The sequence below is a fragment of the Periophthalmus magnuspinnatus genome, chromosome 16, assembly GCF_009829125.3.
Source record: "Periophthalmus magnuspinnatus isolate fPerMag1 chromosome 16, fPerMag1.2.pri, whole genome shotgun sequence".
Classification (NCBI taxonomy): Eukaryota; Metazoa; Chordata; class Actinopteri; order Gobiiformes; family Gobiidae; genus Periophthalmus; species Periophthalmus magnuspinnatus.
Window position 1 is genome coordinate 25450115 of NC_047141.1, and position 16423 is coordinate 25466537.

Genomic DNA, 16423 nt, shown 5'->3' on the forward strand with positions numbered 1-16423 from the left:
TGCAGCTTAATCTCAGTACGGACCAGTGCATATGTTATTGTGTCCTTGGGCAAGACACTTCACCCGCCTTGCCTTTGTATGAATGTGGTGTGTGAGTGAGTGACTGGTGGTAGTCGGACGGGCTGATGATTGGCAGCCTCACTTTTGTCAGTTTAGGGCAGCTGTGGTTATAATACAGTTTACCATCACTGAGGACTGAATGACTAATCTCCTTTGGAAATAGTAAAAGGCACAATAAAAGGCATTATAATTATAGCAGTATCAGTACCCACACTGTCTCGAGTATATATAACTTTCTTCTGGTTTGTGTCAGACTGGTACTCTCCAGGCCCCTCTCCCCATGTCCTGCTGTGAGCCCAGTTCATGTGCAGCAGGTCCCATTGTGGCTCTAGCTCTCCCCTGGTGCTCAGCTCTCAGGGACACATGGCCTATTAGCAGAGTGCGTTGTTCGTTGTGGCTGTCAGCTGTGAGACTCCACAACAGCACGGATCAGCCGGGAGGCCCAACACGCAGCGCTCAGAGTTGCCAGGTGCTCCTTGGAAACCCCCTTTTTGCACGGGACAAACCGGTCAACTGACTGGCACCAGGGCCGCTTCCCATGGATCCATTCATCCTGGGGAGATGGGAGAGAAGAGTAGAAATGTTTTACTTACAAACCCAGTTGAATAACTTATAAACACAGACAAGACAAAGTGGCCTTGTAAAGTTCAAAAAACAGCCTAGATTATACAGTCAAGCAGGAGTTATCAATGTGTGTATTTGGGTCAGTGACATTAAGCAATTTTCAAATGCTCAAAATGTGTCGGTTTTCTGATATATTTCAGTGTATATTTTATTATTTAGTATATGCCCCTTATAAACAACTTTGATGAAAAAAATAATAATAATTTTTTTTCTGCATTTAATGCCAGGGACATCTTAAAATGTAATTTGGTGAAACTGACATATTTAAATTTTTAAAATAAAATTTAAAACAAGATATATTATTGAAAATGATGCAAAACATAAACTGAGATCTACAAGTAAACACGAGGCCATTACAAAGCTTACAATTTTTCTTTAAGCTTTGAAGAATTTCATATTTTGCCCTGATACAGCAATAACTCAACTCTGATATCATTTTTTTCCATAAAAAATTTAAAAGTTAAAAGTTCTTCTATTTTTTTTATGCAAAAAAAACTTTTTCTGATACATTTCACACAAATATCAGTGTTTCACCTTTATTTATGTGATTATATTACATTTAAAATGCTTTTTTAATGTTTTATTTTAATATAGTACCATATATAGTTAGTTAAATAATATAAATGAAATTGTCAAATAAATGCAGATATTTGGTTAGAGTTAAATGCGTAAAGTTACATACAAAATGCACATGTCTGTTTTACCAAGTGACACATTTTGTTTTACCAAGCGACATTTTTCATGTATTCTCACCAAATTTCAATACTTTAAACATATAATATTTCTAATTTGTTTTATTTTTTCCAAATGCATATTGGTACAGTAAAAGTGATTTAAACAAATACATTTAAACAATATAAAGGTTTCTATATTAATAAATAGGAATGTTGTGGTTTCTGCACATTAAAATGCCAATGTCACTGACCCAGTTACTATATTTACTATTTACTTGTATTACATACTGGTATTTTTGCAAAGAAGATACAACAGATGCTAAAACCATATGCCCCACAATGCAGGATTATGTCCAAATTCAAAAGTACGTACAATGCAATGCAATTTCTATTCACAATAGGTACAGAAAGCAGTTTTCCTGTTTACAATTTCATAATAATCATAGCAAAGGGAACTAATTTTGGTGAACATATGTGAACTTAATAGGAAAACTGACCACATGCGACTGTGTATTGTTTGGAAATATAAACAATACAGTGCAACCTCATTTAGATGCATATAGCCATAAATCTTGTATATGTGTCCATTCAGCTCTATTCAATCAGCCTATTTTATATTTTATTATTCCCTTTCCCTTTAACTGTACTATTAATATTGCAATTATTGTACTTTTGAGCAACTGTGACCAAGTAATTTCCCTTCTGAATTGATACAGTTTTAGAGGGTGGTCTCTCGTTTTCTGGCACAAACCACTTGGGAACAGGACCCCTCTTGTTACTTCCTGTTGCATGTCTCCTTAGGCCGTCAGTGAGAGTGTTGCCCATACCAGTGCCCTGTCTATGCGCAGCTGTCTGTGTCCTCTGTCCCTGAGGTCAGCTGTTAATGTGATGCACTGGGAGAGAGAGCAACTGCAGGCCAAAACGCTGTTCCCAGAATGTCAAAGTAGCACTGGTGACAGATACAACATGCAAGCCCCAGTCTGTGGTGGAGTGGATACAGGCACTATGAACTTTGACACCATCCCTGACACATACATAACCTCCCTTTGGCCCTGTCAACACACGCTCTCACTCAAAATCACGACCATCTTTAGCGATTTCATGCATTTCCGCCACACATTCTAGGCTTTCCACAGTTCCAAACCCCAGTGATGAGACACAGGCTGTTCATAATCAAGACAAGTCTTTGGGATGGGTACTTCTTCTCAGGCTGGAACCGTGAAAGTTTGAGATACAGATTACTGGATTAAAGTGATAATCTGGCACTCAAGTAATTTGGAAATCTGCCATATTGTTCCTGCACATTATTAACGGAGCACTATGTGACTTCTTTGGAGGTTTGTTACCATGGAGATGTTATTTCTTCTGCCTAGAATATAATTTGCATTAATTTATCTATTTCCATGCATGCATGTTTTTAGCAATAACAAAAAAAACTTACATAAGTATGATGCCATACTGTGAAACATACCAGGCAAAGAAATAACATCTCCATCACTAAAAAGTTACATAGTGCACTTTTAGTACATATTTTCATAACCGTATCAGGAGTGACTTTCCATTATTTATTATGACAGGGCAAAAAAGACTATGGTATGCAGTACACACATTTGTATGGTGGGTCTCAAACTGTGGTGCTGGGTGGACAGCTGCCCCAGGACTGATCGCACGAGACATGGCTGCCCGTCTGTGCTAATGGCGTCTTAAATCACCATTGAACACACTCACACACCACATGCCTATGAGCAAGGTGCAGTGTCTGACCCAAGGATGTAATGATGATTGGGTGGAACTAGATCTGAACCACCAACTGAGCCTGTGCACCTAAAAACTAATAATGTTATACTGCCAAAAATGAATGCAGTATTCCAAAATGTTCTGATATTATAATAATTTGTATGTTTTCTTTTTCCACAAAATTACAAAGAACTGTTTTTCCACAAACCTTCTTCACTTAAGCCTCTTCCCATTGAATTCAGTTGTTGTAGAGTGCTTGTTGACCAGGAGGCTCACCCGGCACCAGTCTGTAGTGCAGAAAGCTGAGAGGTATAAGCAAGTATTTGTTTGAACCTGGCGTGTGCCCAGCTGCCTTCCTCAATCTTCCCTGAGGTTTCCCCTGGTGACTCTTTGTGTTCTCAGTGGAGTGTGCATTGGGCTGTGTGCATGTGTGTGCGTGTGTGTGTGCGCGCGCTGCAGAGTGTGTCGGAGGTGCCGTTTCCCACAGCCTCGATCTAATTCTGTGGTAACTCAATCTCCGTGTGAGCGCTGCCCGTCCAGTGTTCTCCCGCCCGTGCACCGTCTCTCTGCGGCCGCCTGAGTACATGAGTGTGTCTGACAGTCCCACTAGAGCCCATCAGACCCCCTCCTTGCCCTCCACCTCCTCTGTGCAGCCCCCCTCCCATCAGGATTGATTTACTATGTCAACCGTTGGGGCTGTCTGCAGTAGCAATGCTCACAGCCGTTCTTGCATCCTGTGTGCACCCCATGCTGATATGTTATACCATGTTATCTTTCAGTGCACCAAAGTAAAGTAATAGATGTGTTCAATATGCGGTCCACTTCAAGCATTCTTAAAAAAATGGTTTACACAAACACAACACCAAATGACATTATGCAACAAAAGAGGGCCACCCATTAAGCTGGTCTCAAATAGCCGTAAGGAAATGTCTCCCTGGCGGCTTCCATACAACAATGTTATCCTATGGACCACAGCTTCCTGCTTGTTCCTTGCAGCCTCAGTCAGCACCCAGGCGCTATATTGGGTAGGGACCAGACCAGTGTCTCATTCACACTGTCTGACCATAATACACCCGCTCATTCAGTACTTTCCTGTCTTTGTTGGCATTCATGTGAGCTCTCGGATAGGTATAGCCAGGAGGATATGTTTACTTCCCTGTTTCATTCTGGAAATTGATAAAGAACAGCAAATCTTTGAGCCACAGTTCTTTGCACCGAGCAGGTAGTATTTATGGGTCTTGATTGTGGATGATGAAAGACTTTGATGGAGCAAACTGCACAGAAGAGATGACAATGACTTGCACCCCTTTAAGTAAACACAACAGTGCAACAACAGGGCGAGCTCTTTTTACCCACAGCACAAACAATAGTATTGTTCGAATGGTTTACCACCACACAGCCCATTACCAGTTAACTTGTACAGGGCCACAATGGAAGGAAGGCAGATCACAAGACCAGCTCCTAAATAGCTCCACAGGAGACTGCAGCACGTAATGTCCACAAGGACCACAGCGAGAGGCACTGGTAATGCCACACATTGTGTTGCTACAGGAAACCACATCATTTGTATATTCAAGTGGTAAATTATATGGCTTTTTCTAATAAGTCATCCATTTTCACTAGAAGTTGAATGCAAATATAGGTAATAGTTCAGCAGTGTCTCCGAGCACCTGCTCACATTGTAGGGGAGATAATGCAGCACACAGTGATAATTTCAGCCAGACTGTTGGATGTTGTTTTATAAGTTTATCAAAAACTTTGAGCTCTCCCAGCTCCTCTCAGGGGCTGCTCTGTGCCAGCTGTCTGCGCTAAAGTAAAGTACTGCGTTCCCAAGCTCCGACCTGTGGGAAAATCTGTTGTGGCCAGTAATTGATTCCGCCCTGCCAGCCCCATTACTCTCCAGTGCAGTCAAACTGCCAGTGATCTGCAGAGGCCGCTTAGCACTGGCCCTTTATACTACCCCACACAACTACCTCACAAACACAGTTCGAGCTGTTCATTTATACAAAATATTTATATTTCATATTATATGCATATGTAAAGAAGCTACAGGTCATTAAACGTGTGATATGTAACTTTTCTAGTATAAGATCTGTCACCTGCTTGTTTCCAAAGAGATGTTATGGCTTTGCCTAGAATTTTCCTTAGTATGGCAAAAAAATATCTACCTCTATGGAGACAGACGTGTGGCCGAATCCCCTCCAGAATCCTACAGAGCTCCTTTAATAATTGGACAGTATGGCTCAGATATAGTCCTTGTGACCTTGTCCATTAGTTTATGTCATTAAATATTAAAGGGAGGTCATGTGATCAGATGGTGTGTTGTCATGTATAAAGCACTCCTCATCTGTGCCTCTGTGACTGCTGCCTTGTCTGGGCTCAGCAGGTGCAGTGTGGTATGGTTAGAAAGTGTGTTAGAGATTAAACCTTCACAAATACATATGTTTTCTTACATGTTTTCACTTAAAGACTAATGTAGCATGACAGTCACCTCCTGCCACAAAGAACAAGCACACACCCTAATTGTCTCTATAACAAAGACATGATGATTTTGGCCCATAGAGAATACATGGATAAAGACTTTGGAGAACTTAAGTCAAACAAATTATTGCAGATTCTCATGACTTCGGAGAGCTTTATATAACTACCAGCTGAGAGGGGCACTTTCCCATGTTGTAAGGGGTCGAGACAGAGGCCACACTCAAAGCACAGAGGCAGTTGTTTTTCACACAAGATCCAGCCCACTGTTCAGGATCAGAGAAAGCATAAAAGCCACGCGGAGGATGGTATACAGTATAGCACCCCCGTCTGGTGGTAGTTCTAGCCCACGGGCACTGCCTCTACCTCTCCCCTCTGTATGTGGACTGAATGAGTCTCTGTGCGGGCCCCTCTTGTACTGCCATCGGGGTGCTGCTGCAGACCAGGCGCCTTGGGCTCAGGGAGCATGTGGGATGAAGGGATAAGAGAGAACATCAAAGCAGAAAGCATGAAAAAGCTCAACACACACAAGCGGGAGGCACCTCTCTGACCCCTGCCACACACACAGAGCAGGGGTAGCAGAGGAGAACAAGCCTCCAGAGCGTCCCACCATGCAGCATCAGAGAGGGCAGGGCACTTAGGGCATGTGAGCAGAGCCGTACAGCAGATGTTTGAAATCTATTCAGAGGAATAATCTTAATGTTGCCCCCTGTTGGTTTGAACTAGCGTTTTCATATAGTTTATAGTAAATGCTTTTTGAGAAAGGGTGCGTTTATACTTGTGCTGGTTTGAGTTCAATTCAGTCCTCATATAGATCTGGTTTGGTCCTGTTCTAGTCCTGGTTTAATAGAGCAGAATCGACTTTTATTTGTCTTATTCAGGATAAAAGGTAAATTTGTCTTCAACAAGACTTATTCAGGCAAACAACCCCATCCCTCCAGGCAATCACATGCAATAAAACAAACGATATAAAACCAGACGCTCTAAACAAAACAGTGCTGCTTGTTGGTATTAAGGACAGTTATTGCAGTGGGGAAGAATGATATCTTGTAGATGTTTCCACCAGGCCAGTGCTCTAGTTAGTACTGGCCTAGCCCTGGTTTTAGTTAAGATTCTAGTTTAGTTGATGTGGTGTGTGAACCCACAGATAGTGTGACTCCACACTGCAGAATTAGTTATCTTGTTTTGAATATTTTGGCATGTTTTGGTTTATCTAAATTGAAAGACTATCTTTTTAAATAATCGTACTGGTTTCAACAGATTTCTTTCTTATTAACACAAACCACCCACATTTCCTGTTAAAGATTTATTACATATTAAGCGCAAACTGCAGATAATCTTGCTTGACAAAAATAAATAAATACAGTGGAAGCATCCAGAAAGCCTTGAAAGAGGTCAATATGTCAGTCAATTCGATCAGTGTCAATAAACGTTCAATAAATGCATTTTCTATGTTTTTTAGGTATTTGAAGTTGATGCATTAAGTTATTTACCTAATCTAGGTATGAGGAAGTAGTCCTTGTGTCAGTTCCAATCTTGAACAAATTAAAGGTACCTGATGAAGAAAGCGAAAAGAAAGCGTTTTCATAATATCTATTGCAACAAGTTTGCTATACTTCCAGTAATTCAACAACATTAAGTAATAAGTGCTCAGGTTTAAACAGTGATATTGCAATGTCAAGATATAAGCGATGCAGCAGTGATCTCACTTAACAGCCTCCATTTTCTACCTGCTGGTTTACAAACAGTATGCATTTTAAGGAGCCAAAAACTTGCAAACTCCCTCTTGGCCTGAGCATCCTCTCTCCATTATTCATGAGTGCTCAGGTTGGACCCTGGGAACAAGCTGAGCGGGGCCCTGTGTCAATACGAAACACTGGCCGCTACAATGGGATCTGCCTCCAACTACACTGTTGACAGACACCGGCACAAAGGAGCTGAAAGAGGTCCCCCTCCGTTCTCACACACACCGAAGAATGAGTCAGTGTGCAGCCGCTCGGCCCCGTGTTTGTACAGTATATACAGCTTTTGTGCATGGCCACTATTCTCCCATCAATGGAGGCTGAAGTGTTGATGAAAACCATGAGGAAAAGTCTTCTCTGGAGCTGCCACGGAGAGTTCATGTTCATTAGAGGGGCTCTGAGGCCCGTCCCATGGCATCTGCATGTGGGCAGAGCAGCACCGGGCGACAGAACAACAACTAATCGGCTTAGTGGGTTGGGATAGGAGCATTTCATGATATATGCGTCCAACTGCTTTCACATAGGGCTATAACTTGATTATGGGTCAAAGTAGAGGGACACTTGAAACACTTACTATACTAATACTAGGACAGCTTTTTGAAATATATATCACCAGAACTTACCCTAATTGCCAGTTTTGTCAGTGATGTTCAGCAGTTGGGTAAGTCTAGAAAGAAATACAGAGTTTGTAAGAAGTCTATTCAAAGCCCTTAAAACAGTCCAAGGATATAAATTCCTAGCTGGGAGTAAAGGTTAGTGAGTTGACACAGTTATAATGTAGGAGGCCTATTCCATCACTGTTAATTACACTAAATAACTGAATAACACACATTTGTCAGCTGGCTGTACCTGGGCTGACTGCTTCCAAAAAATAGGGAAAAATTATACCCACATTTCCTTAGAAACACATTGAACAACTGCAAGGCCTAAATGGCAGTGCAACCACATGTGGTAGTCATCCTATTGGCCAAAATGTGTGCAAACTCCTTGACCACTCACATAATTTTACTACTAACTCTTAGCACTCATTTTATCAAACCACACTCGATTTGAAACGATGTGGTTTTATGAAGAAAAATTAGGTTATTCCTAGAATCAATGGCTTCGTAGCAGTAGTAAATTGCAGGATTCATGCATCTTATTGGTAATTTTATAGCGCCATCTTACGGTGCACACAAGCATTACAGTTGTAGACCTGTTTTGTTTTGTCTTACTGACCTAAATACTATGCACGTCTAAGAATGTTACGTTACGTGTTTTTCTGCATTGTGGTGAAACATTTCCACATGCACACATAAGCCTATTGCAGCATAGTGTTTGTGTGCAATTCTACCGAGCCAGTCCTAACCAATATACTTTATTTTCACTTTCTGTTGGTTTTAGTGCACATACCTAATTTGATTCGGGGTCTATTCATGCTGGTTCTCTGCTCCATCGCCTCCACTGACACACACATCCATCATCCGTGACATCCATAGACGCCTAATTGAAGGAGACGCCCACTCATTGTCTGATCTCCATTGAAACGCCGGAATCTCGCTCTTGATTGGTCGGTCAGAATTAAACACGTGTTTAAACTGGCCTCAAATAAGGACTTTTGCTGCATTCTGTTCCCTGTCTTGTTGCCGAGTGAGGATACCATCTTGTTTCTTTGTAGGCCTACTGCAAACTCATAAAACTCCCCACCATGGTTGAACAGTTTGTTGGAACCTGGAAGCTCACTGCCAGCGACAACTTTGATGAATACATGAAGGCAATCGGTAGGTTCCTTATAATTTTTATTTTATTTTAAATATGCTAAATGATGTATGATTGCTAAAAGATACACTTGAGTCTGTTCATTTGTGCTGTAACTGTGCAGGTGTGGGCTTTGCAACTCGTCAAATGGGTAACATGGCCAAGCCTAACCTTGTGTTTAGTGTGACTGATGGGGTCATCTCTATGAAGGCACAAAGTACTTTCAAAACCACGGAAATCTCCTTCAAACTCAATGAGGAGTTTGATGAAACCACAGCAGACGACCGAAAGACAAAGGCGAGTTTTAAGACTCTTAATCCACCTTATGTGCTGAATATGAATGCAATAATCTGTTTTACTCTGTAGACCACCTTCACCTTTGAGAACGGCAAACTCGTGCAAAAACAGACATGGGACGGAAAAACTACAATACTTGAACGTGAGATTCAAGATGGAAAACTAGTGGCTGTAAGTTTTAATTGGACAAACTTCGTTATAGTTGTGTTAATGTTGGGGCCAAGTTATTTCACCTGTTGCAGCAGTTGCATCCATCATTGCTTTGAATGTTTAACGTTGGACCCAGTTTTGCTTTGCACGTCTGATTCCTTTTTTTTTTCCTCTGCAGAAATGCACCATGGACGACATTGTTGCAGTAAGAACATATGAAAAGGAGGCATAAATTGAACTCCAGATGTCTTGCTACAGAATGCTTGTCTTCAATAAAACTAAATCTTGTATAATTGGAGTGGCCGTCTTTTAATGCTGGGGTAAAGTATCAGTCTGGAACTTTGAACGACTTTGTTAAAGATTACAGATGGTGGCTCAAAGCTCCTTTGTTCTAACTGGTATAGTGGTAGCCTTATGACGAGGGGTGGCTGAGTGCATTAGGGCAAATCCCTGCAAGGGGTTAGGCCAGTGACCCCATTTGTGCCAGACCCTTTGTTTCGGACATGGAGGTGAAGCAAGTGAACATAATTTCATTTAATTGGGTTGAGTAGGACTTAATGAGAGGATCACAGCATGGTGCCATTATATCCGTACGCCAGTTAAACAGGTGTATGAGCTAACACGAGTTCTTCTACAGTGTTGCCAAGATTCATTGCTTCAATAAAATGCAGCCTCGGTAGAAAAGTTCATGTTTGGCAGGTGTACTAATCCATGATGCTAAAAGACTTGCCACTATAGGCTTTACTGTAGCTTTGCCTCCCTCTAGTGGATGAATGTTGCAAGCGTCGTCATAAAGTAATTTGTAGGAATATTTAAATGCATAACTTGCACACATGAACTCTGTGCCAAAGTTGCAGTGATCTTGAATCGGTTTAATCTGATCAATGAACTGTGGCTGCACCGTAATGACGTCATACGTACATGACAGAGGGACTGCCGCCATCATCCAATATGGCGGATGAGGAAAACACAAACATGGGTGTCGACAAGGGAAAAGACGAGCCCTTCTCTAAAACTGTTAAGCCTCTCATAGATGAAGTTTTGAGGAGAATAGGCGGCCAAAGCAATGCGGAAAACAAGAGTGATCCCGCTGACAGCTGCTCTACCACGGAATACTGCGAGAGACTTCAGGCGTGGATGTGGCAGTACTACTCCGGATATGTGCACTGGCAGAGCTGGCTGGCAGCGACAGCCATGTATCCTTACTCTATGCAATTACCCAACAGTATGTCCATGCCACACATGGATCTGAACACCCACACCTGGCACACCGGGCCTGGACTAGCTCTGTCACCTTACAGCCCGGGGGCCCCGTCCTCCACCAGCCGCGCAGGTGAAGCTGCTCCCGGGGCTGCAGCGCCGACGCAGCGGCCGCATGAGGAGGCGAACGTGCAGAGACCAGGTAGATCACACGCTCACATAGTCTCACACCAATAGCATGAGTCTAAAATGAGGCGTTATTTCTCCTTACAGGCCGAGAATACAGTATTCCATCACCTTTGCAAAGACTATTTGCTGAAATGGTGGATTTCTTCATTTTGTTTTTCATCAAAGCTACAATAATTATTAGTATTATGCACTTAAGTGGAATAAAGTGAGTATTTGACTTATTGGACCATACCGTCCAAGTCTATACCAATTTAATCTCAAACATTTATTACGGTTTCAGGGATGTGTCCAAGTTTGCCATGCATTTTATAGTAGAAGAAATAGATGAAGACACATCCATGGAGGAGCTACAGAAAATGATGCTGGTTGCACTTGTTTACCGTATATTAGTTTGCTTTTATGAGGTAGGTTCCACTGTGAAGGCAACTGAACAAATAATAGACATGTTCATTTGTTTCATTTATTCATTGTCTCCACAGATTGTGTGCATATGGGGAGCCGGGGGAGCCACTCCAGGGAAGTTTCTTGTTGGACTCAGGGTTGTAACATGTGACTCTTCAGTCCTGGTTCAACCCAACAGAGTGTTTGTTGTACCTGCGACCAATGTGTCCTTTTCAGCGTGAGTTCATTTATCTCTTTATTGCATTCAGTTTTGTACATTTGAATGATCATTCTTAAGTCTGTTTGCTTTGGCTTTGTTTTTCAGATCAACAGTTCGAGCTTTGAACAAAAACTTTTCGATTGCCTTCTTTTTCCCAGCCTTCATAACTCTACTGTTCTTTCAGCACAACAGGACAGTCTATGACATGGTTGCTGGTACGATTGTTGTTAAGCGCTCCAGAGTAAGATGACGGCACTAACCAAAGATGTTTCTGCGACAGCTGTGCAGGCAATAAGTGTTATTATTTAAAAGTGCTTTACAAACAGTACTTTGTTATATAAAACAGGGTTTATTTAAAGTTTGGTAAAAGTTCTTTGCATTTTTAAAACTTTGACTTGATTGAACTTGGACGGTGTTTGTGCATGGATGATACTTTCAAATTACAGTGTACAGTATGCGTTGTTAAAACCTATTAATTTATTTACCACTAAAGATGAATGTATCAGTGTTTCTAATTGCATTCAGTTTCACTATGATATAATTTGTCTGTATTAAAAGTGACTAAATTTCTGTTAACAGACTATGCTGGAAACGGACTATTTCACTAAAACGTTGTTACTCAAGTGTATTCCTGTGATCAGTATTCATTTTCTAAATGTAACATCAATGATACTTTGAATACTCACATCCAAAGTTTAATTAAAATAACTAATATAATTTCATAATTTAATTTTTGTCCTTTGCAGGGGTTTTTATTTCTGTGGAAAATCGTGGCACATTTTATTTTGAACCTACTGGTGGTGTAAGCTGCAGTTTTTCTTTATACAAAGCATGTCTTTATTCTTTTGAGTCCAAATGTTCTGATTTCCATAGACATAAATTGGGATAGTAAAATACATGAATAAGGCACAATTTATCATTATCAGTTGGGTGTTTCTAGCTTTCCGACAAAATTGATAGTTCAGTCTTAGATTAATAACCGTAAAAGTAGTTAAATAAATTACATATGAAGTTCACCTCTAGAGGAAAACCAAAGAACACAGATAAACAACATTGTACCTGATCAAATTCTGTCAAAATTGCATTAAAGACTGGAATTCCATTGGACCTGGAAGTACACAAATTTTCATCAGTTAACAGCCTCATGCATGTCATACCTAGGTCTAATTTTACTACACCAGCATTAGTTTTGTACCGGGGTGGCCTTTGAAATCAGCTCACATCATTTCATATTCAATTCTGTGTTTGTGTTCAATCTGGGGGCTCTGTGCTGTTTAGTGCTGTTTGGTGATTTGGTGCCTGGAAAACTTGACTATATTTATGAGATGCCGAGATTTTCACACCTGCAGTTGACTGTGTCCAATATCTGGCAAGTGTTGACAAGAGTGGCTGAGGCTGGTCCACTAAATGGCAGTTTCAGCTGACAATCACAGATGGTGCTTCAGATTATAGAGCCAGGACCCCTCTGCTGCTGTATACCCCTCCATCACTGAACTAATGCACCATGTAGTCATATTTGAAGTCTGATGGAGCTACTTGACTGTTGTGATGAGGAATACATTCATGTTGACTCTTATATAGCCAAATGGTGGTAGATTTAAATTTATAATGCTTTTTATCCACTTTGGTCAGTTTATTTTTTGCTTAGCCTTGAGTGCATAGTAATAAAGATAAGAAATATGAATGGTCAAAAGATTTATTTAACAGTGCAAGTCACATTATAGATTTGATCCCCGATTAAATGTATGTTATGAAAATATATTTGTATTTGTAATATAATGTATTTGCTACTAACCTAATTTTGAAAAAACAAAAACAAACAAATAAAATGAATCCTCCCTGGCAAGTAACTTTTGCCAGAGAGTAAAACCACAGTGGCCTAGGAACAAACATATTCTAGACTTTATTTCAGTAATAAAGTACAGGTAGTAAAGTACTGTACTTAAATAGACTTTTTAGGTATCTGTACTTTACTTATGCAGATTTTACAGTGGATACTTTTTACTTTTACTTCACTATATTGAGAACAGGTATCTGTACTTTCTACTCCACTACATTTTTGAACTGGACTGAAAAGTAAAAATTATTTTTCATATGATTTGAGAGGTTATTTTTACCATGTTTGTGGTAACATCCCGACTAAAGTTGAAGTTTCAGCTTTGAGCAAACAAAAATAAATCCATGAAAAAAAATCCACAAAAAACAAAATCCATGAGAAAAATTAAGACATTGATTCGTATTTCTACTGTTGCCCAAAAATATGTATAATTTTGTAATCAACATCACTTGAATTAACACTTTAACAAATAAACAACATTTTTTAATTGGTACTTAAATACTTTCACTTAAGTAGATTTTTTTCATGTGATACTTTTACTTAGTTAACATTTTACCTCTGTATCTATACTTTTACTTACTTGAGTACTTCATCCACCACTGCCATAATTCTAACCTTGTAAAAAGCACAATTAAAGACACACTTCTATTGACAGTCTGAGCAGAACCTGTCTGGACACCAAGATCTGTGTAAATTATTAAGTCCTTAGCATCAGCTGCAGACAGTGTTTATAAGTGCAGAGCTCTGTGCTTGCCCTTCACCTCCCAGTGTGACTTTGCCTGTTGATATTCCTCTCAAGTAATTACAGGCTGCTGGGCTCTGCCTGAATGAAGAACTCCGTTGGTGAAGACACAGTGTGCAAACTTTTGAGCAAAATCAGCTGTAACCGTTTCTATAAAAAGAAACTGCATGACTTAAGGTATAATTATCTACGTGGGCCAGAACAACATTTAAATATATAAGAGCAAAAGTTATTATACGGCCTATTTAAAGTGACATAACTAAAAAGCCTGAATACTGCCCCCCAATGTCTTTCATGAAAATTGCACTGCAGTTGATAGTTGAGCAGAGGTCACTGAGGTCATTTTAAAATAATTTAACACTGATTGTAAATAATTTGACCCACTCCATTAAGTTAGGCAGTGGGACAGTTACTTTTGAGCTGTGAAATAAATATTAAGGCTACAACCATGGCTGTCTGTTATTTCTGTTATTAGGCCTATGCTTCATTCAATTGTGACATCATCATCTTCATTTGTTTTTTGTGTTTTCCCTTGTACTTTCTTTGGTGGCTGCATCCCTCCTCCACAAATCACTCCCACCAATCCTTTGGTTGCCTAAACTCTGTTCTGGTGATGTGCGTAAGCAGGAGTCTGCTATTTTCAGATGAATGAACAGGCTATTGGCTCTACAGCTGAAATCAGTTTTGCTCTGCTGTGATTTTTTGGTCACAGTTTTCAAGGTCTAGCTGGTATTCACAGTAAACAACATAAACATTTCAAAATAAAAGTTTTATTTTATTTTTTTCAAAATGATCATTAAATGTAATCCTGAACTACATATGTCTAAAAATATCTTAATAGATGCATTCTCATTTGCATGTTATAGACTCAGTTCCTCAGAGAATAAACACTGCTGCCTGCTTACATCTTAACATCTTCAAAACAAGTCAGTAGCATGTTCATTTCACCTATAGGCCTAGTCAATGGGTCTTTCAACTATAATGACCAACATTGACTATTAAAATCAAATGACAAATCAGTGGTTTTGTATCTGTTAGTGTCCATTGTGTGCTGCCTGTTGTGATCAGTGCAGCTGAGAGCATGTAAATCATATCGAAACAAAGGCCAAACAGGAGTGTCTCACCTGTCTGAGAGATTAGCTCAATTTAATTAGCTGCTGGATTCAATGGCTTTCAATAGGTCCTTTTAATGTGATGCTCCTCCACAGTTTGGAGACCCATGATGTTGCCAACCATCTTTCTTAATGGGGACCAGAGACTGTGGAGCTGCCCTGTTGCCATGGCAGCAAGCGCTTTCCCATTCTCCCCACGCAGCGTCTGGAGCGCGCACGTCGCTGTAGCCTCCACGTGAACGCGAACGTGCATAGCTGCATAAGAGAAAGTTTGCTGCGTTCTCCAGAGTTAAACTTGCCTCAAATGTTCTGCCATGTAATGCGTAACCAATGTAAGGAGTTCACATTTAGTTTAGCTTTTTTAAATTATAGCCTAAGCTCGTTTGTAGCAATCCATGCAGCCAGTGAACATAATAACCCTGTGAGTCAAAAGAAGAAGGTCACGTGTTCTTCTGAGTAATAGTTGTAGTTATTGCATGTAGTAGCGGCTGTCTTCCTCGTTTCTCCTGGTCCCGCCTATGCCTCCATGGACCATGTGTTTATAACATGTCTGGACATAGCTCTCTGTTACTCAGAACTGCAAAGCGCACAACTACACCTTCCACAGAGGGACTTTTCTGCAATAAGGTAAATAGAACATTTTATAGGCTATTCGTGAATCAGAGAAGAATTGACAGTTACATTTGGGTTGTGCTTGATGAAGAAAATAAAACAATAACCATGCAAAGCCATATTCTGAATCAATAAACCTATTTCCATATGTCTGCTAACCTAAAATTACAGTTTCAGTCACAATTCACCACAATACCACGTAGTAAAGTTCAGTTTGTTCACGTCAAAAAGTATAAGCCAGCACATGATAACACATTCAGACACATTTAGTCACATTTGGTATTGACAGAAATAGAGATATCTAACAATCACTGTTTCTATTTCAATGTTGTTCACACACTTTATTTTATTATTATGTTCTGAGGTAGCATTATTACACATCTCAATATTACAGTGAGCCCATTCAGGTTTGAGAAACCTCATTTTCTTCTGTGTTGACACCCACATTCTGCTGTTTTTTCAGACATTTTTCATTTCTGCTGCTTGCAACAACTCCATGAAGTATGAGATAGCTTTATTTGAGAAAAGGATACGAGAAACATCATCCATAGGACTACGTAAGGGTACAGTAAAGCCTATTTTATTGTCCCTGTAATAATGTCTTCTCTACATTTGACTTTGCTACATGTGG

At 40.1% G+C, this 16423-nt stretch overlaps 2 protein-coding genes and 1 long non-coding RNA gene across 3 annotated transcripts; 2 read left to right on the forward strand and 1 right to left on the reverse strand.

Annotated features, from left to right (window-relative positions):
* Positions 1-220: 220 nt before the first annotated feature.
* LOC129456969 (uncharacterized) lies at positions 221-8768 on the reverse strand. Its single transcript, XR_008649014.1, has 3 exons — positions 8708-8768; positions 7067-7128; positions 221-613 (listed from the first exon to the last, which is right to left on the reverse strand). It is a non-coding gene; the product is annotated as an uncharacterized LOC129456969 (long non-coding RNA).
* A 138-nt stretch (positions 8769-8906) lies between these two features.
* On the forward strand, positions 8907-9792 carry fabp4b (fatty acid binding protein 4b). The gene is made up of 4 exons (XM_033980899.2): positions 8907-9075; positions 9177-9349; positions 9419-9520; positions 9678-9792. The coding sequence occupies exons 1-4, from the start codon at positions 9003-9005 to the stop codon at positions 9729-9731; spliced, it is 402 nt and encodes a 133-aa protein (XP_033836790.1). The 5' UTR covers positions 8907-9002; the 3' UTR covers positions 9732-9792.
* A 652-nt stretch (positions 9793-10444) lies between these two features.
* Positions 10445-13293, forward strand: LOC117383209 (protein FAM8A1-like). Its single transcript, XM_033980303.2, has 5 exons — positions 10445-10901; positions 10973-11093; positions 11169-11292; positions 11368-11507; positions 11595-13293. Exons 1-5 carry the CDS (start codon positions 10451-10453, stop codon positions 11737-11739), a joined length of 981 nt encoding a protein of 326 aa, XP_033836194.2. The 5' UTR covers positions 10445-10450; the 3' UTR covers positions 11740-13293.
* Positions 13294-16423: the final 3130 nt, after the last annotated feature.